Source organism: Equus przewalskii, chromosome 13 (assembly GCF_037783145.1).
Source record: "Equus przewalskii isolate Varuska chromosome 13, EquPr2, whole genome shotgun sequence".
NCBI lineage: Eukaryota > Metazoa > Chordata > Mammalia > Perissodactyla > Equidae > Equus > Equus przewalskii.
The window spans coordinates 9,354,295-9,376,248 of NC_091843.1; the positions used below are offsets into that span (position 1 = coordinate 9,354,295).

The 21,954-nt window shown below is 42.4% G+C and overlaps 1 protein-coding gene across 5 annotated transcripts in view; it reads right to left on the bottom strand.

Annotated features, from left to right (window-relative positions):
- Positions 1-628: 628 nt before the first annotated feature.
- The window catches only part of GABRP (gamma-aminobutyric acid type A receptor subunit pi), a 37,700-nt gene continuing 16,374 nt past the window's right edge, over positions 629-21,954 (bottom strand). For all 5 annotated transcript variants that reach the window (XM_070570358.1, XM_008538558.2, XM_070570357.1 and 2 more), the window contains 7 exons: positions 14,061-14,128; positions 13,065-13,282; positions 9,643-9,725; positions 5,822-5,959; positions 5,193-5,345; positions 4,492-4,679; positions 629-2,382 (listed from right to left, as the gene is read on the bottom strand). In XM_070570358.1, the coding sequence (XP_070426459.1) occupies positions 2,080-2,382; positions 4,492-4,679; positions 5,193-5,345; positions 5,822-5,959; positions 9,643-9,725; positions 13,065-13,282; positions 14,061-14,128 (1,151 nt within the window). In that variant the 3' untranslated portion in view covers positions 629-2,079. The remainder of the gene's footprint in view (positions 2,383-4,491; positions 4,680-5,192; positions 5,346-5,821; positions 5,960-9,642; positions 9,726-13,064; positions 13,283-14,060; positions 14,129-21,954) is intronic.

The window sequence follows — 21,954 nt, forward strand, 5'->3', positions numbered from 1 at the left end:
GCACAAAGAGTGTGAGCCCACTGAATTTGTACTATGATGTGTATCTTTTCCAAATGGGATCTTACAACCTTCATTCTATAGACGACCACTTGATTTGGTGGGTAGCTAATGTGGTATATTTATTTCACAGTTTCACGTCTTTACAGTTTCCTTTATATAATGCTTGAATGGGGCTTCAGAGAACATATTTCATTTTAAATATTTTTTTAAAAATCACAAATATGAATGAAACATACAACCACATTGCATCTTTTTTTTTTTTTTAAAGATTTTATTTTTTCCTTTTTCTCCCCAAAGCCCCCCGGTACATAGTTGTGTATTCTTCGTTGTGGGTTCTTCTAGTTGTGGCATGTGGGACGCTGCCTCAGCGTGGTCTGATGAGCAGTGCCATGTCCGCACCCAGGATTCGAACTAACGAAACACTGGGTCGCCTGCAGCGGAGCGTGCAAACTTAACCACTCGGCCACGGGGCCAGCCCCTACATTGCATCTTTTTTAACTCCCCCATTCCCATTAGAAACATTTTGTTAAAAGTTCAGGTGATCAAACCCATAGAAACCGAATTGTGAGAAGTATCATAATGGGAAAAAGAATGAAAGCCTGTAGTACAGGAGTTTACAGAAGAGAGATGATCTTCCAAAGTCATGGTTTATTTCTGAAAGGAAGAGTAAAAGCATACATTTATTAGAAAGGAAGCTAAAGAATTAAAGGTGGCAAGTCTCTTTAAAATGATTGAGGCTGAACTGGAAGCATTTATCATGGCACACTTGCAAGTCTCTACCTATGGTGCTGTCGGCTGTGCTTGACCAAGGAGCAGGGAGAGATGCACACTTGTGCTTCTTATGTTAGGGTTAAGAGTGACTGGACGTGGAAAAGGCAGCTCACCTGCAGCCTCAACATACGTTCTGTGACAAGTCCCATGTTACTCAGAAAGTTCAGGACTCAGGGCCAACATTGCCCTGTTCATGCAGGATAAGCCACTCAAAGCAGTCCGGCTAGAAGGATCAGGGATCTGAGCAAAGCCAAGCTTACTTGTGCTAAGCCTCTTGTTTCTGGGTAACGCAGCTCATTGTCTAACAAGCATCATTCCTGGTCATTAGAGCATAGGGATAAAAGCTCCTCTTGGAAAGATGCAGGGGATCTGATGCTGACAAAGCGTCGCTCAGTGTCAGAGCAGCAGATAGAAATGGACTCAGTTCTGCAAGTCTTGATGGCAACAGTCCATATTAAGGCTTCTAGAATAAGTAAAAGAAAAAATTTTCCATTTCCATCCCTGATGTGGAGGAAAGGGCTTTAACATTGTTTAGGACTGGTGCGCATATAACAGCAAAATGATAAGACATGTCAAATGGGAGAATAAAGGCCCAGAGCCCTTCTAGTTTGGGGAATCCATTATATCTCAGAAAAAAGGGATTTATGTTTGAGATTATTGATCTACCAAATTTTTCTTCACTTAAACATTAGATTTTCCAGTGGTAGGACATAATTGGAATTTGGGGATGATTCTGCTCTGGAATGAAACACTGTATTAAAAACTCATCTTGGTATTGAGTTAGTTCAGTGACTTCCAGTGAATTAACTTAGGCCCACATTTTATTTTGATCAAAAGCAAAAACCAGAAAATATTACTCCCTGAATAGGCAACAACACATTTTATAAGCACTGCGAGATTTAGTAAATGGCATGTATGATTAATTTAGAAACAACCCCTAACCCTTGAGGGTTATTCAATACATGTAATGGTCTCTTCACTTGTTATATGAGGTAAATGCAGACCAGGGAGCCACTGTGCAAATAGTCAGCCTTGAGTAAGTTTGTAATCTTGGGCTTCATGGGGATGTCTTTCATAAAGATAAAAAAGGAATGGGCTGATGTTGCTATTACAATTCTCTGTAATGCTAGGACTTCTACACAGCTTAAATAGTATCTGAGGGTCCATTCCTTGAGGAGAAATTCTCAAATGTTATTTTAGTCACTTCTAGCACCATGCAGTTAGGGTACACACTCGGCTTAGAATACCATTCACATCATTACCTTGTTGAGTTGAAGACCTATGGCATGCAAACAATTCAACATACTCTCAAAAATACATGTAGTATGCCCAGTAAAATACATTGGCTAGCATAAAAATCAAAGGAAATAGTAGTTTAGAATATCGATCAACATTACTGGGGTTTTGAATTGTGAAATAATCAACAATCCTGCCCATCTTATCTCGGAAGACAAACTTGAACTTGTCACTGGTTTTCATTGTCAGGTCGCTGTAGTCAACATTATCACCAGAAATTTCAATGCTGGCAAAGCTGATCTTCCGTTTAAAGCTGGAGATGGAGCTGTTGATGATGTTAGTAATATTGACTTCTTCCACTTCCTTCGTTGTCCCCTAGTTCATAGACAGTGCAGTTAGTTTGGCAGACTTGATTCAGCACAATAAATGAGTATTTATATACTTAGAGGTCAAAGTATTGAATAATTAGGTTTCATAGAGAGTAGCAGTGAGTGCCTCAGAAATGGGCTGGTAAGCCAGAGTTGGCAGCCCTGTTATCCTGCTTTTAGGCATTCACCCCTAGGCCATCAGCTTGTATAATGGGAAAAATAATCATTGCCCACTCTAGATGTGTAGCGCTGTGTGGTAAATGCTGAATTCTCAGGCTTTGAAGTTAGCTGACCTGGGTTCAAATCCCATTCTGCCTCTCACCATTGTGCAACTCTAGCCATCTTAATCCCTTGAAGACTCGATTTCCTTGCCTGCAAAATCATGATGATATTAATACCTGCCTCATGAGACTCACGGGAAGATTAAATAGTATAAACTATGTAAAGCATTTAGTTGGTGTTTGATGGAATTCCATTCTGTTTCAGGGAGGAGAAAGTAATAGATTATGAAAGTTGACAGAAACCAGCAGTGTCTTAAGGTCTTTGCCACACAAACAGAAATACTGATGCTCCCTGAAATTCCAGAGAGTTGCCATTCTCCAACATGTCTGGGGTGACATAGCATGTGGGGAGTGTAGTGAAGTCAGAGAGAGTGGAGTTTGGATCCTTGACCAGGCCACTTATGAAGTGTGGCATCTTGAATGAGTTACTCACCTTTCTGAGTGGCAGATTCCTCAACAGTAAAATTGGGATAATAATGGTACCCACATGATGGGTTCTTGGGTGGACTAAATGAGATGTCGATAAGTTGTTTAGCACACAGCAAGTACTCTGTAGTGAAGCCATTATTAAACACATGGCAAAATAAGGTCTTTCTGGTGTCTTCAATGAAGGATTTCAGTAAGTCTACAATCCCTTTTTTGCCAATCTACCACATCCAGACTTTTCTTTTCCTTTTTTTTGTAATTAACCATCTTCCCCTTAATGAAGCCCATAGGGAGTAAAATAAATGAAATCCATATTCTTTTTTGGCTAGCACAGATGGACCATTTGCCTTTGGTACTTGGCTAATATGACTGTGTAAAACACTGTTCACAATAGTCAAACACAAGGGAAAAGGCAACTCGACCTCTGGGCTATTCTGATTCCTCATTTCCTCACCATTAAACCCTGTGTAGTCCTGGCATTTTGCTAAAGGTGAGCACCTCTTCTGTGCTGAATCCCTATCATTTTCTTGCTGTTAACATGCGTTTTAGTACATCAAAGTCTATCAAATTGGGCTTCCAAAAACTCCTGGGCTTCCATGGGCCTGTAGAGGATAATAGTAAAGAGCATGGACTATTGCCCACTGCAAGTGGGAATAACAGCTAAGTGTCAGGCTTTGGAGCTAAGCAGATTTAGGTTCAAATCCCAGCTCTACCTCTTACTATCGGTATCACCTGGGATAGGTCATCTACCCTTCCTATACCTCAGATTCCACAACTGCAAAAATGAAGATAGCCTTACTGGGTTGTTATGAGCATTTTAAATGATATAACATTTGCAAAGGGCTTGTGACTGTGTCTGATGCATGTAAATGATCAATAGATAATAACCATTATTATTATTCTGAGAGCTGGACCACAGTGTTTCATGGCTAAATCAGATAATGACAGTCTTTCTCAACTGGCAGAAAAATATGCTCACTGAGAAATTTGCCACAATTTAATTTTGTCCATACATTTTCCAGTAAACCATTATCTGTATAATTTAAGAAAACAAGAATGTAACGAAAGAATTAAATAGTAAAGACATATTAATCTGAAACTTGTAAGCAGCTGATCACATTTGGTTTGATATTGGGTTTTTCAAGCATTAGGTTTTTCTTGTGGTTGCGATTTTATGTTGCTTAACAGATAACGTAGTTATTTTCTGCTGGAAAATTAAACGTATTAATATCTCATTGTATTGGGCAAAAAGAGCAGTCTTCTTCAAAAGACGTCATGACTTCCAGATGCCCTCACCTGAGCAAGAATGAGAATCACTGGAGCGAAGTGAATCACTGTGGGGAAGTTCATCTCTACAGACCAGCACGCGGCACAGGCGATGAATCAAACAGGGCCCTCAAAATTCTTACCCTATCTTTGGCTGCCATCTGCTGTAAGGAGCTGTAGTGGGCAACTGCGTATTCCAGTAGGGCCCCAAACACGAAGCTAAAGCAGATCCCCAGGTACACATCGATGGCCTTTATAAAGCAGTTGGTGTTGGGAAGTGAAGTGCGGGACCCGATCATCAGTGTGGTCATTGACAACACGGTGGTCACTCCTGGGAAAACAGGTAGGCGGTGTTCCCACGTTATTGGCCAGTGAACCTTCCATCATCATCACCTGGCAGACAGTCTGACTGTCTCCATTCAGGAGTTGGCAGAGTGGGGACACGACTCAGAAATAGAATATAGTTCATTTTGAAAAATCTGTGGTCTTCAGGAACAGGGTGAGTTTGTTCATTTTGTACAGATATGAGTGATACGATGTTCTAAATGTTTTGCTGTCTGTCTTTTTATTGGAGGGGGGTGTTCAGTGCACAGAATAACTGACAACAGGCCATCTAATCACAATTCTCCGTTATCTGTCACTGTGAAACATAAGTATAAAAATGCACTACTCCTGGACCAGTCTCTCTCTATCTCTGTCTATCTCTTTTTCTCTCTCTGTAAAAGAATCTCTCAAGAAACCAACTCCTGGAACTACTCTCTGAATGTCTATGAGAATAATGATTGAAGGAAAAAAAAGGACTTGATAACACAATTCTTAGAAATCTCCTGTTGTTGGGGCTTACCAATGCAGGTTCTTGCAGGAACTGAATCAAGGGAGATCCAAAACGAAACCCAGGATAACACCACCAGGAAAGTGGAAGGAACGTAGGTTTCCAGAATGAAATACAGGACATTCCTCCGAAGTTCAAATTGCAAGACCAATCGCGTATAATTTCCTGATAGGAAAGAGATAGGAAATCCTGTCTGCTCACATAGCAGAGTGGCTTCCCTATGGCAAGTTTAACTTAGCTACGTGCACATGAAGCTATCAGTTATTCACCAACACCTAGTTAATCAGGAACTGTCATCACAGTTGCAATGAAAGAAAATGCTTTGCACAGAGCGGGATTTATAGGGGTGCTGATGCCCCCCACCCATGCTCCTTTTCTTCTGCCTTTCTCTTTCACAGTATCGTTGTAGCATTGTAACTGCTGATTTCCTTGGCATCTACCTCACTGGATTGTGAGCCTCTTGAGGACCATTTCGATACTGGGTGTGGAGCGAGTAAATGTGCTGAGTCCAAACTACTGCTCCACCACACCGCGGAGGCATTCCTGGGCCTCGAAGGGATAAAGGGGAGAAAAAAATGGTATTTCGGACTCAGAACGCATCTCGGTTATTTTGCTTTTGTACAGTGTGTCCCATGAGTTACCTGTTTCCTGCTGCGATCTGGTAACTAAGGTGAAATACCGTTGAACGGTGTACTGAGCAAGCCGCAGGTTTTCCAGCCCACGCACAGAATCGTTCCCTCTCAGCCAGGTGAACTCCACGTCATTCCCATCATAGCCCCCTGGCAAATAAAACGGTGCCCTGGTCAGTGCAAGAAGGTTGCAGATTGAACAGGTCTGGAAAATACTACGCTATGGAGACAGCATGAGCTTTGTCTTGATGGCGATAAGTCCAAGGATGATTCCATGGAAAACTTGGCATGATTTCTCCGGTGTAATTGCAGTGTCTACTCAGAATGAAGCGACCTGCTGGGGCAATTTGCTGTCAATGGAGAACCAGTTCTATGCCAAGCATTGTATAGAGCTGGTAGATCAGAAGCCTCTAGAAGTGGCTGCTCTCATTATTTAAATGATATTTACTGAACACATATATGTGAACACACAAAGGACTATGCTAGATATTGCCTTTCAGCACAGTCTACCAGCTCTGATGGTGTTCTCAGGGACTTTGCAATTGGTCTGTTCATATTTCCACATTGGCTTAAATGTAAAAACTAAAACAAAACACCTATAGCCAGCCACTTTATTGATGTCTGTAAACATAAGCTTTTGATAAATCTCAAAGCAGTTTTACAAGTATAGTTGATAATAGTAATAATAGCTACCTTTCATTAAATATTTATGTTAAGTCCTTTATATATTGTCTCTAATGTTTTCACAAACTAGCAAGGTGGTTTTTTTTATATTTTCTGAAATTAGGATGGATCTGATAGTTGACTTATATATAGATAAAGTAGAGCTTACATTATTTCCTAAAACATTATTATTCAACAAATGTCCCTTAGAATTGAGGAACTGTAATGTTTTGCCCATTTTATACATGAAAAATCAGATTCAGAGAGGTTACATAACTTTCTCAGGATAACAAAGCAAGTAAGAAACAAAGCCAGGATCGTACCTTAGGAAAGTTTAATCCCAAAGCCCATGGATGATGATAATAATATCTATCATTTAGTTAGTAATTATATTTCTAAGTGCTTTGTAACATTATCATCTCATTTAATCCTCAAAATATCTCTTGGAGAAGAGAGATGAATAGTTAATATGCACATGGAAAGATACTCCATATCATTAGTCATCAGGGAAATGCAAATCAAAGCCACAATAAGATACCACTTCACACCCATAAGAATGGCTATAACAAAAAAGCAGACGATAACAAATGACGAGCATGTGGAGAAGCTGGAACATTGCTGGTGGGGAGGTAAAATGGTACAACCACTTTGGAAAACAGTTTGACAGTTTCTTGAAAACTTAAAAATAAATTTGCCATTTGACCCAGCATTCCACTCCTAAGTATATGCCCAAGAAAAATCAAATTGTGGCCACCAACAGACTTGTACACAAATGCTCACAGCAGCATTATCCATACTAGCTAAAAGGCGGAAACGAGCCCAAGAGACTTGTACTTCTTGTATTCTTTTGTATGGAATCAAAAGGGAGTAAAGCAATAAAAAGGAAGGACGTACTGATACATGCTCCAACATGTATGAACCTCAAAAACATTATGCTAAGTGAAAGAAGCCGGATGCAAAAGACCACATGTTATATTGATCCCATTTATATGAAATATCCAGAAAAGGCCACTGTACAGAGACAGAAAGTAGATTAGTGGTTGCCTGGGGGCTGGCAGTGGCAATGGGAGGTAACTGTAAATGGACAGAGGGGTCTCTTAGGTGCCATGGAAATGTGCTAACGACGGAATGTGGCAACTGTTGTACAACTCGGCAAATTTCCTAAAAATCTTTGAAATGTACAGTTAAAATGGGTGAATTTTATGATATGTAAATTATATCTCAATAAAGCTCTTAAAAAGTAACTCTGAGTCAGGTCCTATTATTTTTCCTACTTTCTTGACGAGGAAACTGAGGTCCAGAGAGGTTAGTTACTCACCCAAAGTCACTCAGCTCGTGACAGGAAAAGCCCAGTGATTCTGGCACCTGTGATCTCAAACCTCTCAGAACTGGGTTGCCTTTGTTTTCAAGGCTGTTGGGGAATGGGGAGCCAGTGCTGGGACTAACATTTTGTTAAGTCCTAGCCTACGGTATCCCCCATCTAGCAGTGGTTATCTTCCGCTTCATGGGGCGGAGAAGCAGTCATGAGCTCTTAGAGGATTTACAGATGACAACTGTCTGCAGGCTTTCCCTTGGAAGCAACGCAAAATTTACTGGACCTAGCTGTCCAAATAGGCCTGGGATCCCAAAGAAATAAAAACTATCCAAAAAAGTGAATAGTACAAGCTCCTACTTGGACATTTTGCTTTTACAGCAAGTAAATGCTCACAATCATGACATTATCACCACTCTGTCCCTGGGTGGATATGTGCAATAATGGGATGGTATCAATTCTTTTCTAGGGACAGTGTTCAGGAAAAAACCCTTGGTGAGGTTTCTGCACCCAAATAAGTGATAGTAAACATTTCGTGAAGCTTCCTCTGCTCACTGGGGACGGTATCTGTGAAGCAAATGCTGAAGTTTCCAGCAGAATCTCACTCCTGGGATTGAAGATGAGCACAGCCACACAGGGAGGGCAATTACTTTTTTCCATGTGGGACTGAAAATGAGTTCTCTTTTAGATAACTCAAGTTTTATTCTGCCCCCAAACAGCTGTATTGCTTCCAGAAGGTTTCACATGCATTTAATCAATAAGGCAATTAATCTGCCTGTCTGAGTCACTAATTAAATGTCTACCTCTGGAAAATGACTGCTGCCTCATAATGGTTGTGCTTCTTGGATGTTGGCCACTGTGTTCTCCTGTCAGAAGTGCCCACTAGTCTCCAGTGCTTGACTATAGTTTTTCCTCCTCGTATAAGCCATGCTTTCATGCTTTAATGACTCCTATCTGAGGTGTTGTTTTCCCAGGACGCCTATCACACGTGCTACCTCCCCAGGTTTGGTGGGCATTTCGGAGTGGTTTACTAAGGAACGTGGAGATTACTCAACAATACCAGGAATTCATTTGACACACATCAGCTTAGAGTAAATTCTCATTCCTCATCATAAACAACCCCCTAGACTGCAGTTTAGATGCCCTCTTATTGGCATTACTGCATTAAGCTTTATATATATATATCTCTCAAACAATTTCGTTTAGAAGTTGGAAGGAGTCGTGCAATAAATGTCAATGATTGCTTTGTATATTTGCCATTTCTAACCTCTGCTGTGTTCTTTCTGGCTTCCACGCCTTAGCAGATTCTGACTTCCACTCCTAGTCCTATTGACCTTCAATTCCATGGCTGTCTTGTCTACTGTTGGCTGGAAATATCTCGTGCCAATGCACAATGGTCCTCCCCAGAAGATGTAATGTTGGGGGGGCTGGCCCAGTGGTATAGTGGTTAAGTTCATGCACTCCGCTTTGGTGGCCTGGAGTTCCCCAGTTTGTATCCTGGGTGCAGACCTACACACCGCTCATCAAGCCATGTTGTGGCGGCATCCAACATAGAAGAACTACAAGGACTTACAACTACATACTGAGGCTTTGGGGAGAAAAATAAAGAGGAAAGTTGGCAACAGGTGTTAGCTCTGGGCCAATCTTCCTCACCAAAACAAAACAAAATAGAACAAAAAAACCGATGTAACGTTGGAAGGTTTGTCTTAGAGCTGTCTCTAAATCTCTCTGTATGTACACTCAGAAGGGCTGAACCCACTGAAATCAACACCAAGAAAAAACAGGACACTCTTCATCAATACACAGCTCTAAGTCACCCAGGAAAATCATCTTAGGGGCCTGTGGGATATATACTCACAGCTTTCCAGTTGCAACTTGCATGTCTGTGTGTCCATGGGGTATTTAGACAGGTCCATATTACATGCAACAGTTGTTGTGATTCTAAGAAAGGAAAAATGCATTCAAAAAGAGTGTTATTAAATGAGATATCACCTTACACCCATCAGAATGGGTTAACAAGACAAGAAGTAACAAACGTTGGAGAGGATGTGGAGAAACGGGAACCCTCACACACTGCTGGTGGGAATGCAAACTGGTACAGCCACTATGGAAAACAGTATGAAGATTTCTCAAAAAATTAAAAATAGAATTACCATATGATTCAGCTATGCTGCTATTGGCTATTTATCCAAAGAACATGAAACCAACAATTCAAAGAGATTTATGCATCCTTATGTTCATTGCAGCATTATTCACAATAGCCAACACATGGAAGCAACCCAAGAGCCCATCAATGGATACATGGATAAAGACGATGTGGTGTATATATCTATATATACACAAAGGAATACTACGCGGCCATAAAAAAGACACAATTGTGCCATTTGTGACAACATAGATGGACCTTGAGGGGATTCTGCCAAGCAAAATAAGCCAGACAGAGAAAGACAAACACAGTATGACTTCACTCATATGTGAAGCACAAACACATGGATAAGGAGAACAGAATAGTGGTTAGTGGAGGGGAAGGGGGTGGGGGGAGGGTGAAAGGGGTAAAGGAGCACATACGTATAGTGACAGATAAAAACTAGACTATTGGTGGTGAACATGATGCAATCTATACAGAAACTGATATAGAATAATGTACACCTGAAGTTTACATAATGTTACAAGTCAATATGATGTCAATTAAAAAAAAAGAGTGTGGGGTGGCCCAGTGGCACAGCAGTTAAGTTCCCATGTTCCGCTTCGGCAGCCCAGGGTTTGCCAGTTCAGATCCCAGGTGTGGACACGGCACCGCTTGGCACGCCATGCTATGGTAGGCGTCCCACATATAAAGTAGAGGAAGATGGGCATGGATGTTAGCTCAGGGCCAGTGTTCCTCAGCAAAAAGAGGAGGATCGGCAGCATTTAGCTCAGGGTTAATCTTCCTCAAAAAAAAAAAAAAAAAAAAAAAGGAGCGTTATGAGCATGCTATAAAAAATATACATTCTCTTTAAGGGCCACTCCAAGAGGACTTTCACCTTGACTCTTACAGTGAACACATGACTTGGAGCCTGCATTCAAAGCATTCCTGAGGTTTTCTGTGCTAAGCAACAACTGCCAGACTCAGTTAAAGCTGGGATTCAGAGGGGAGGAAGCTGGAATGTTGGCAATTCAGAGGCAAACTTGCAACAGTATTGCAGAACAGAATCACTCATTGGCTTGTTTGTGATGGCTTTGCATCCACTTTTAAAATTTAATCTTCATGACAAAGTCATGAGGAGCCAGAACAGAGATCACTGTCACTACTGTCACCATTTGACAACAGACTTAGGGGCTTGCTTAGGTTCACACAGCTCTTAGTGGCGGAGCTGGGGCTGGAGCCCAGGTCTCCTGGCTGTGCAGGCCAAAAGGCCCCTGCCTCCTGGAGGGGATTGGCATGCAGGGCACGTGGAGGGCATCACAGGGCACTAGGCACTAGGCACTGTGGCTCTTGGGGACCAACACCCAAAGACATTCAATTAAACAGCAGTTAAGCCCTCACAACGGAGATTTCAATTGACAGACATTTATTTTCCTTTTTCTTCAGTGTCACACATTTTTATTAAGCACATTTATTTATTAAGCACTGTGCTGGGTGCTTGGGGCAAGTGGAAATGCTCACAGCATGGTGCCTACTTCGAGGAAGCTCACGCTCCCTTACGGGAGACAGAGACTAACATCAGCTACTCTTTACCGAAGGCTTACCGCTAGCCAGTCCCCATGTGAAGTGCTTCACATACATTATCCCTTTGAATTTCTACAACAGCTTTATGAGGTAGGAAATATTACTCTTCTTTGGCTGCTGAGGAAACTGAGGCTCAGAGAGTTAGGTAATTTGCCTAAGGTCACAGAGCAGGGACTTGCTCCAAACCTGTCTGACTCTAGAGCCAGGCTATTAACCATCACCCATTATTTGTAACCCTTGTACAGGGCAGATTGTGATCTGTGCCATAATACAGACAGACACACACACAGGCACACACACATATGCACCCATACACACATACATGTGCTGTGGGAACACAGGGAAGGAGGACATTAATGTTGACTGGATTTGGGGGTCAAGGGAGAAGTCTAGTTAGGTTTCTTGAAAGAGGAGTTGGAGTTCTGGTTGGTCTTTGCAAAATTCAGTGCAGCTGAGGAGTGTCAGATGAACAATCCAGAAACTCAGTTTATTGGTTAGCTCAGTCTTTGTTATATAACTTCAGCCTCTAATTTGGGATTAAAGATCAGCTCCATGAATATTTGGTTCCTAGACTTCTCCCCAAGGCTTCTTTGAGCATTAGGTTCGCTCAGTCCTAGCACATCCCTGGCACAGACAGCGCTAAGTCCTCCACCTGTGGCTGCCTTTCCTGTTCCAGCCAACCTGTGGCTTGATGAACAATTGAGTGGAAGGGATGCTGGGCCTCAGGGATTTGGGGGAGGGGTAGAGGGGAGCCCAAGGCTGCAGGTGGCAGAGGCCTTGGGGCACAGCACTTTGATTCTCTGTACACGCACGGCTCAGACGAGCAGAGAGGCATGGAGCTCCCGCGTGACGGGAAAGCTCCTTGTGCACCTCTGTGTTTGCTCCTGCTATTCCCCTTACTTCTTCCTTTGCTAACTTCCTTCTTCCTCTTTAAAATGCAGCTCAGAGTCCTGTGAAAGCATCTCTAACATCACGCCACACCATTAACCTACTCCCCAACTTGGGCCACCAGCCACCCTGAACTTCCTGTGCTTATGTGTCAGGACACCATCTTTTTGGTGTGTGTGCATGAGGAAGATTGGCCCTGAGCTATCATCTGTTGCCAATCTTCCTCTTCTTTTGCTTGAAGAAGATTAGCCCTGAGCTAACATCTGTGCCAAGCTTCCTCTACTTTGTATGTGGGACACTGCCACAGCATGGCTGATGAGTGGAGTAGGTCGGCACCTGGGATCTGAACCCTCAAACCCCAGGCTGAGAAGCAGAGTGCAGGCAACTTGAATCATTTGGCCATGGGGCCGGCCCCAGGACAGTCTTATTCAGCTGTGTATCCTCATCCTCAGCATCCAGCACGGGCCCATTCACAGAGCAGGCATTCAGTAGGTGCTTGTTGTGCCAAAATGAACTGAGAGAGGGCGCCTCTCCTGTGAGACAAGGACCTGAGAAGGCAGGAGCATGAGAAGGGTGGGACCTCAGTGAGGTTATGAGTGTTCGTCAGAGCTACCCAAGGTGTATCTAGGCCTTTTCTTCCAGCCGTTTCCCCTGGCAGCCTGGGGTTGCAGGTGCCTAGTTACCTGAGAGCATAGAGGACCGTGCCATTGGAGAAGAGGCGGATGAGCCTGTTTCCCACAGTGACTTCGTGGAGGAAGGACTTCTTGGACTCCACGATGTAGGTGTCCGGCACCCAGAGGAACTCCACGAGGCGCGCGTCGAGAGTGAAGCTCGTGTTGCCCTCGAACACCAGCCGCCGGTCCGTCCAGCGCTGTCTGAGGTATATGGTGGCTGTGTAGTCCTGAAGGGGAGCCAGGGCGTGGCAATGGATGAGGGGAGAAAGACTTGAAAACGGAAGGAAGGGGGTCGAGTCTGACTCCCCTCCCCACCTCCACTTAGATCAAGAGCACACGCTACAGTGGACAGTGGTGAGTAGATTTTGTCTTGGGGTGGTGGCCTGTGGCAATGAGAGGACAAAGCAGCTTATTCATTCCAGGTGGTAACTCCCACTGCCAAAAGGGAACCCCATAGGAGCGTGTTCAGCATCTTAACTCACTTGTCCTCCATCACAGAGGCCCCACCAAATTGTGCAAAGGTTTTGGTGAGCTAAGTGCTTAGGCTGTCGAAGATTTCTCCGGAATGCACAGTGGGACCTCTTGGCAAATTGCCATTAGTGTCACCTTGTCTTTAATGTATTGTCTCACGTGAGAGGATGCTTGAGAGCAATGACACGATTGTTGGTTTTTGATGGTGTGTCTCCGGCTCTGTGAGAGGCCGTGTGACCTTCAGCCATCCCCCCTGCATTTCTGTTCTTTCCCCCATTTCTACCTCTCACCAAGGCACCCACTCCACTCCCTCGTTTCCCACTCCTGGCCTTGGAAGCCACTTTCCTCCTGCTACTCAGAAGATCTGTTTTACGAGAATCTCCCAGGGTCTTGGGTTTCGGGATAGGTCTCCAGCTTCTGGCATTCCCGGTGCAGGAGAGCTGTGAGTCTCTGTTTCTGAGTAGCTAGAAAGCATATCCCCATAAAACACAAGGTGAGGGACTCCTTGGGTGGAGACGAAGGGGCCACACTTACCATGTTACTCTCTGAGATACTAGAAATACTTGCAATGTCCAGAGTCAGTGCTATCTGAACTGGTTCTCCTAAGAATGAAGAAAACATTGGAAAGACTTACATAGAAACACAGACAGAAGGTTTCCTAACATTACATGAGGGCAATTAAAAAATAATCTTAGAAAATTGCAGAAGTAACACTTGCTTGTTGGAACATTTTAAACATTCTAGAAGTATATAAAGTAAAAGGTTCATCTCTATCCTCCCCCTCTCAGGAGGAACCGTCGTGTAGAGCGTGCCTCCCTTTTGTATGAAAAAATGAACAAATATGGAGAGGGGGCAGAGCAAAATGGCGGGGTGAGCTGACCCCAGATTCTCTCCCCTCCAAAATACAACAAAAGATTGGAAGAACTGAATTTCAGAGAACAAAAATAATGCCAGCTCATTAGAGACCTACAATACCAAGAAGGCGGAGATCATAAATCTTGCTTACACCCTCGGAGGCGCTGGAAGGGTAGGAGAGAACATCGCTCCCTCCCCTAGAGTCTGCGATTGCTGCGGCGCGGTCGGGAAGGAGCGGGGGAGGGGCCGTGCGACCGGGGGATCATCCAGGACTCCTGCTGCTGATGGGCGAGGGGGGGGGGGGGGGGGGAGGGGGGCCGGGAAGCTTCTGTCCGCGGGGACCCTGTAAATCAAGGGCCTTGGGAGACCAGAGAACAGAACTGATCTGAACCCAGACCGGCGCGTGTGAGTAACAGCCCCTCCCCCCCAGCGAAGCCAGTGGGCGCAGCCATCTTGCCCCAAGGCGGAGAGCTCATAACACACCGCTCTCGACCCCCATCTAGTGGCGACAGGCTGTAACTGCAACTGAATTCTACCACCATGAGAAAAAACCGCTCCTCTACCATCCAGCAATTTATAAAAGCCCCAGACCAGAAGGAAAACAATAAAAACACAGAATTAAGTCCTGAGGACTTGGAATTAGGTAAACTAAGTGATAATGAGTTCAGAGCAGCTATAATAAAAAAACTCAATGAGGCAGAGAGAAAGATAGAGAAACAAGCCGAGTTCTGGAGTTACTTCACAAAAGAGATTGAAATCATAAAGAAGAATCAAACAGAATTACTTGAGATGAAAAACACAATGGACCAGATAAAACAGAATACAGATTCCCTGAATGCCGGTGTAGACAACATAGAGGAGAAAATTAGCATAATCGAGGACAGACAGGCTGAATGGCGCCAGACAGAGGAAGAAAGAGAACTAAGAATTTAAAAAAATGAGGAAAATCTCCGAGAGATAATGGATTCAATGAGGAGTAAGAACATAAGGATCATAGGAATTCCCGAGAATATGGAAAAGGAAAATGGAGCAGAAAGTGTGCTTAACGAAATTATTGAAGAGAATTTCCCAAATCTAGGGCTCAATGGAGAAATGTGTGTAGAGGAGGGTTTTAGATCTCCTAGATTTGTCAATGTAAAAAGACCTACTGCAAGGCACATAGTAGTAAAGTTGGCAAATAGGAATGATAAGGAGAGAATACTCAGGGAAGTAAGGAAAAAAAGAGAATAACCTATAAAGGAGCCCCTATCAGACTGTCAGCAGATTTCTCTACAGAAACCCTACAAGCTAGGAGAGAATGGAGTGATATATTCAAAGCTTTAAAGGATAAAAACCTTCAGCCAAGAATACTCTATCCAGCAAGAATTTCCTTCAGATATGAGGGAGAAATTAAATCTTTTCCAGACAAACAAAAGTTAAGGGAATTTGTAACTAAAAGCCCTCCATTACAAGAAAGCCTCAAGAAGGCTCTCATACTTGAAAAAAGAAAAAAGGGAGAAAGGGGACACAATCCACAGACTAGGGAGACCGATGGATAGAACCAGAACAGGATAGCAAATATTCAATTATAGCATTAGGGTAAAGGTAAGGAAACTACCAAAACAAGGACGATCTTAGCACTCTAACTACAAATGAATAAGACGAGTTGGAATAAAAAATGAAAATAATTATTTAGGAGGGGAAGAGCAAAGGGTCTAAATCAGTATTGGTCAAGTAGGTAAGAGACCACCAGAGAATAGACTATATTATACACGAGATTCTAAATACAAACTTCAAGGTAGACACTAAAATAAAGTACAGAACAGAGTCAGAAATCATAAATAAGGAAAAATCTAAGAAACCCAGCATAAGAAATTGCAGTATTAAATGGGTAGTCTAAAGCACACAGGAAAACAAGATAATGAGTGACTGATTAACAGCACTAAGTCCACATGCATCAATAATCACTCTCAATGTGAACGGATTGAACTCTCCAATAAAAAGACGCAGAGTGGCAAAATGGATTAAAGAACAAGATCCAACAATTTGCTGCCTCCAGGAAACACACCTCAGCCCCAAGGACAAACACAGACTCAGGGTGAAGGGGTGGAGGACAATACTTCAAGCAAATAGCAAGGAAAAAAAGGCAGGTGTTGCAATTCTCATATCAGACCAAGTGGATTTCAAAATAAGACAGGTAAAGAGAGACACAGAGGGACAATATATAATGATCAAAGGGACACTTCATCAAGAAGAAATAACGCTTATAAATATCTATGCACCCAACACAGGAGCACCAAGATTCATAAAGCAACTATTAACAGACCTAAAGGAAGATGTTAAAAACAACACAATAATAGTAGGGGACCTCAACACCCCACTCACATCAATGGACAGATCATCCAGACAGAAAATCAACAAGGAAATAGTGGAGCTGAATGAAAAACTAAAACAATTGGACTTAATAGACATATATAGATCACTCCACCCTGAAAGAGCTGAATACACATTCTTCTCAAGTGCACATGGAACATTCTCTAGGATAGACCATATGTTGGGAAACAAGGCAAGCCTCTACAAATTTAAAAAAATTGAAATAATAACAAACATCTTCTCAGATCATAGTGCTATAAGGCTAGAAATTAATTACAAGGAAAAAGCTGAGAAAGGAACAAAGATGTGGAGACTAAACAACACACTACTGAACAAGCAATGGATCACTGAAGAAATTAAAGAAGAAATAAAAAATACCTGGAAACAAATGAAAATGATAGCATGCCATACCAACTCATATGGGATACAGCAAAAGCTGTTTTAAGAGGAAAATTCATCGCAATACAGGCACATCTTAACAAACAAGAAAAATCCCAAATAAGCAACCTTAAAGCACACCTAACTGAACTAGAGAAAAAAGAACAAATGAAGCCCAAAGTCAGCAGAAGGAGAGAAATAATAAAAATCAGAGCAGAAATAAGTACTATTGAAACGAAAAAGGCAGTAGAAAGGATCAATGAGACAAAGAGCTGTTTTTTTTTTTTAAGATTTTATTTTTTTCCTTTTCCTCCCCAAAGACCCCCAGTACATAGTTGTATATTCTTTGTTGTTGGTCCTTCTAGTTGTGGCATGTGGGATGCTGCCTCAGCGTGGCTTGATGAGCAGTGCCATGTCCACGCCCAGGATTCGAACCAACGAAACACTGGGCCGCCTGCTGCGGAGCGCACGAACTTAACCACTCAGCCACAGGGCCAGCCCCAAAGAGCTGGTTTTTTGAGAAGATAAATAAAATTGACAAACCACTAGCCAGACTTACAAAGAAAAAAAGGGAGAAAGCTCAAATAAACAAAATCAGAAATGAGCAAGGAGAAATAACAACAGACTCTGCAGAAATACAACAGATTGTAAGAGAATACTACAAAAAACTATATGCCAACAGAATGGATAACCTAGAGGAAATGGATAAATTCCTGGACTCCTACAATCTCCCAAAGCTCACTCAAGAAGAGGCAGACAATTTGAACAGACCAATCACAAGGAAAGAGATTGAAACAGCAATCAAAAACATCCCAAAGAATAAAACCCCAGGACCAGATGGCTTTCCTGGGGAATTCTACCAAACTTTCAGAGAGGATTTAATACCTATCCTTTTCAAGCTATTCCAAAAAATTAGGGAAGATGGAACACTTCCTAACACATTCTATGAGGCCAACATCACGCTGATACCAAAACCTGACAAGGACACCATGAAAAAAGAGAACTACAGGCCAATATCACTGATGAACATAGATGCAAAAATTCTAAACAAAATTTTGGCAACCAGAATTCAGCAATTCATCAAAAGAATCATACATCAGGATCAGGTGGGATTCATACCAGGGACACAGGGATGGTTCAACTCCCACAAATCAATCAACGTGAAACACCACATCAACAAACTGAGGAATAAAAACCACATGATCATCTCAATAGATGCAGAGAAGGCATTTGACAAGATCCAACAGCCATTTATGATAAAAACTCTGAACAAAATGGGCATAGAAGGAAACTACCTCAACATAGTAAAGGCCATATACGACAAACCCATAGCCAACATCATACTCAATGGGCAAAAACTGAACCCCATCCCCCTGAAAACAGGAACGAGACAAGGATGCCCTCTATCACCACTCTTATTTAACATAGTACTGGAGCTCCTGGCCGGAGCAATCAGGCAAGAAAAAGGAATAAAAGGAATCCAAATAGGGAGGGAAGAAGTGAAACTCTCGCTGTTTGCAGATGACATGATCTTATATATAGAAAACCCCAAAGAATCCATTGGAAAACTGTTAGAAGTAATCAACAACTACAGCAAAGTTGCAGGGTATAAAATCAATTTGCATAAATCAGTAGCATTTATATACTCCAGTAATGAACCAACAGAAAAAGAACTCAAGAATACAATACCATTCACAATCGCAACAAAAAGAATAAAATACCTTGGGGTAAATTTAACTAAGAAAGTGAAGGACCTATATAATGAAAATTACAAGGCCTTTCTGAGAGAATTGTACAACGACATAAGGAGATGGAAAGACATTCCATGTACATGGATTGGAAGAATAAACATAGTTAAAATGTCCATTCTACCTAAAGCAATCTACAGATTTAAGGCTATCCCAATCAGAATCCCAATGACATTCTTTACAGAATTAGAACAAAGAATCCTAAAATTCATATGGGGCAACAAAAGACCCCGAATTGCTAAAGCAATCCTGAGAAAAAAGAACACAACGGGAGGCATCACAATCCCTGACTTCAAAACATACTACAAAGCTACAGTAATCAAAACAGCCTGGTACTGGTACAAAAACAGGTGCACAGATCAATGGAACAGAATTGAAAGCCCAGAAATAAAACCACACATCTATGGACAGCTTATCTTTGACAAAGGAGCTGAGGGCATACAATGGAGAAAAGAAAGTCTTTTCAACAAATGGTGCTGGGAAAACTGGAAAGCCACATGTAAAAGAATGAAAATTGACCATTCTTTTTCACCATTCACCAAAATAAACTCAAAATTGATTAAAGACCTAAAGCTGAGACCTGAAACCATAACGCTTCTGGAAGAAAACGTAGGCAGTACACTCTTTGACATCAGTATTAAAAGGATCTTTTCAGACACCATGCCTTCTCAGAGAAGCGAAACAATAGAAAGAATAAACAAATGGGACTTCATCAGATTAAAGAGCTTCTTTAAGGCAAATGAAAACAGGATTGAAACAAAAAAAACAACCCACTAACTGGGAAAAAATATTTGCAAGTCATATATCTGACAAAAGCTTAATATCCATAATATATAAAGAACTCTCGCAACTCAACAACAAAACATCAAACAACCCAATCAAAAAATGGGCAGGAGACACAAACAGACATTTCTCCAAAGAAGATATACTGATGGCCAATAGGCACATGAAAAGATGCTCATCATCGCTGATCATCAGGGAAACGCAAATCAAAACTACACTAAGATATCACCTTACACCTGTTAGAATGACAAAAATACCTAAAACTAATAGCAACAAATGTTGGAGAGGTTGCAGAGAAAAAGGAACCCTCATACACTGCTGGTGGGAATGCAAACTGGTGCAGCCACTATGGAAAACAGTATGGAGATTCCTCAAAAAGTTAAAAATAGAACTACCATACGACCCAGCCATCCCACTACTGGGTATTTATCCAAAGAGCTTGAAGTCAGCAATCCCAAAAGTCCTATGCACCCCAATGTTTATTGCAGCACTGTTTACAATAGCCAAGATGTGGAAGCAACCTAAGTGTCCAGCAACAGACGAATGGATAAAGAAGATGTGGTACATATATACAATGGAATACTACTCAGCTGCAAAACAGAACAAAATCATTCCATTTGCAATAACATGGATGGACCTTGAGAGAATTATGTTAAGTGAAATAAGCCAGCGAGAGAAAGATAATCTGTGTATGACTCCACTCATATGAGGAATTTAAAATTATGGACTAAGAACAGTTTAGTGGATAACAGGGAAAAGGTGGGGTGGGGGGGTGGGCACAAAGGGTGAAGTGGTGCACCTACAACATGACTGACAAACATTAATGTACAAATGAAATTTCACAAGATTGTAACCTGTCAGTAACTCAATTAAAAAAAAGAAAAAAAAAAAAGAACAAATATACAGTTAGCTTACTGCCTGAGACAGACCGCGCTATACCCATTAGTCCATGTGATAACGGACGTCATGCATTTGCTATTTCTTACTTGGAGGGTTTTTTCTATGGTGCTTGCAAGGGACTAACTATTTAGAAATGTAATAGACATTTGGGAATTTGTGCACGGATGTCCTTTTAGTTTCTCCCTCAACTAAGTAAATTTACCACAAGATGGCATTCAAGACTGTTCACGTTGAGCTCTTCCCCGCCTCCTGACACTTCCCCTCCTCCCTTTACACTCCAGGAGCCCTGAACTATTTAGAATTCCAGAGCCTTCTCCGCTTGGTCTGGTGTACAGATGTGGGGCCTCAATCCTGGAGTCTCGGCTGACAGGCCACACTCCTGAGAGTGCCAGTCTTACCTCTAGAGACCGAGGCCTCGAGCCACCACTTGCAGAAGCTAGACAAGCCCCGGGACATTTCCCCTCCTTAGACTGCAGATGGGGGAGATAAGCCCAGGCGGCAGAAAGATGTGAGTTTAGATCTGGGAAAAGTTACCACATCTTTCCGAACTGCAGGTTTCTCGCATGCAAGTGGGGATAACGCTAATGACAGCACAGGCTCATGGAGAGGGTTACATGAGATTAGGCGTGTGACAGCTGCTTTGCACGGTGGCAGCAGCAAGAGGGAATGGAAGTGAAGTCCTTGCCCAGACAGAGATCCAGAAGGTGCTCAAAACTAGTCAACTGTACAGAGCTTCTGGCATTGTGTTTGTCACGTAATAACAGGCGCTCAGTAAATAACCTTCCCTTGCCCTCTTCCATAATCCCAGCTAACCGTGGAAAAGGAGCAGCTCCCCTCCCTGGGTTAATAGATGACATAGCATTCTCTTGTGATAAGTAACCAGGGGTGCCTCAGGGGACCGTGACAGTGCATTAACCAGGAAGAGGAGAGGCAGAATTCAAAGGAAGCTTAAAAACATCCACTCGGAAGGAATCAGACAAAGCAACGAATTATTAATCGAAGGAAGCCAAGCCATAGAATATACGTAGGAATTTGGAAATTGAGTTTTAGAGTCAATGCAGTTAAAATAATTAAGTTTATACTTGGTGTTAATACTCGGTGGAAAAAGGGGAGACCTTTGGGGGCAGATCCTGGAAGGTGCTGAAGGGGGCTGGTGATAAGTGCCTTTTGGCCCCTCAAGGCAGCACCGCACAGCGTCAAGAGGAGGAGCTCGGAGTCAGTGTTTGAATTCCATGCTGGCCACTTCATAGCCATGTGACCTTGAGCAAATTGCTAAACCTCTCTGTTCTACAGTTTCTCACCTGTAAAACAGATTGCTAACGCCTACTGTCAAGAGTTGGCCTGGAAGGTCACAGGATCGATTTTAAATGCCTGGAACACAGTGGGCTGTTGGTCAGCGTCAGTTGCCCTCC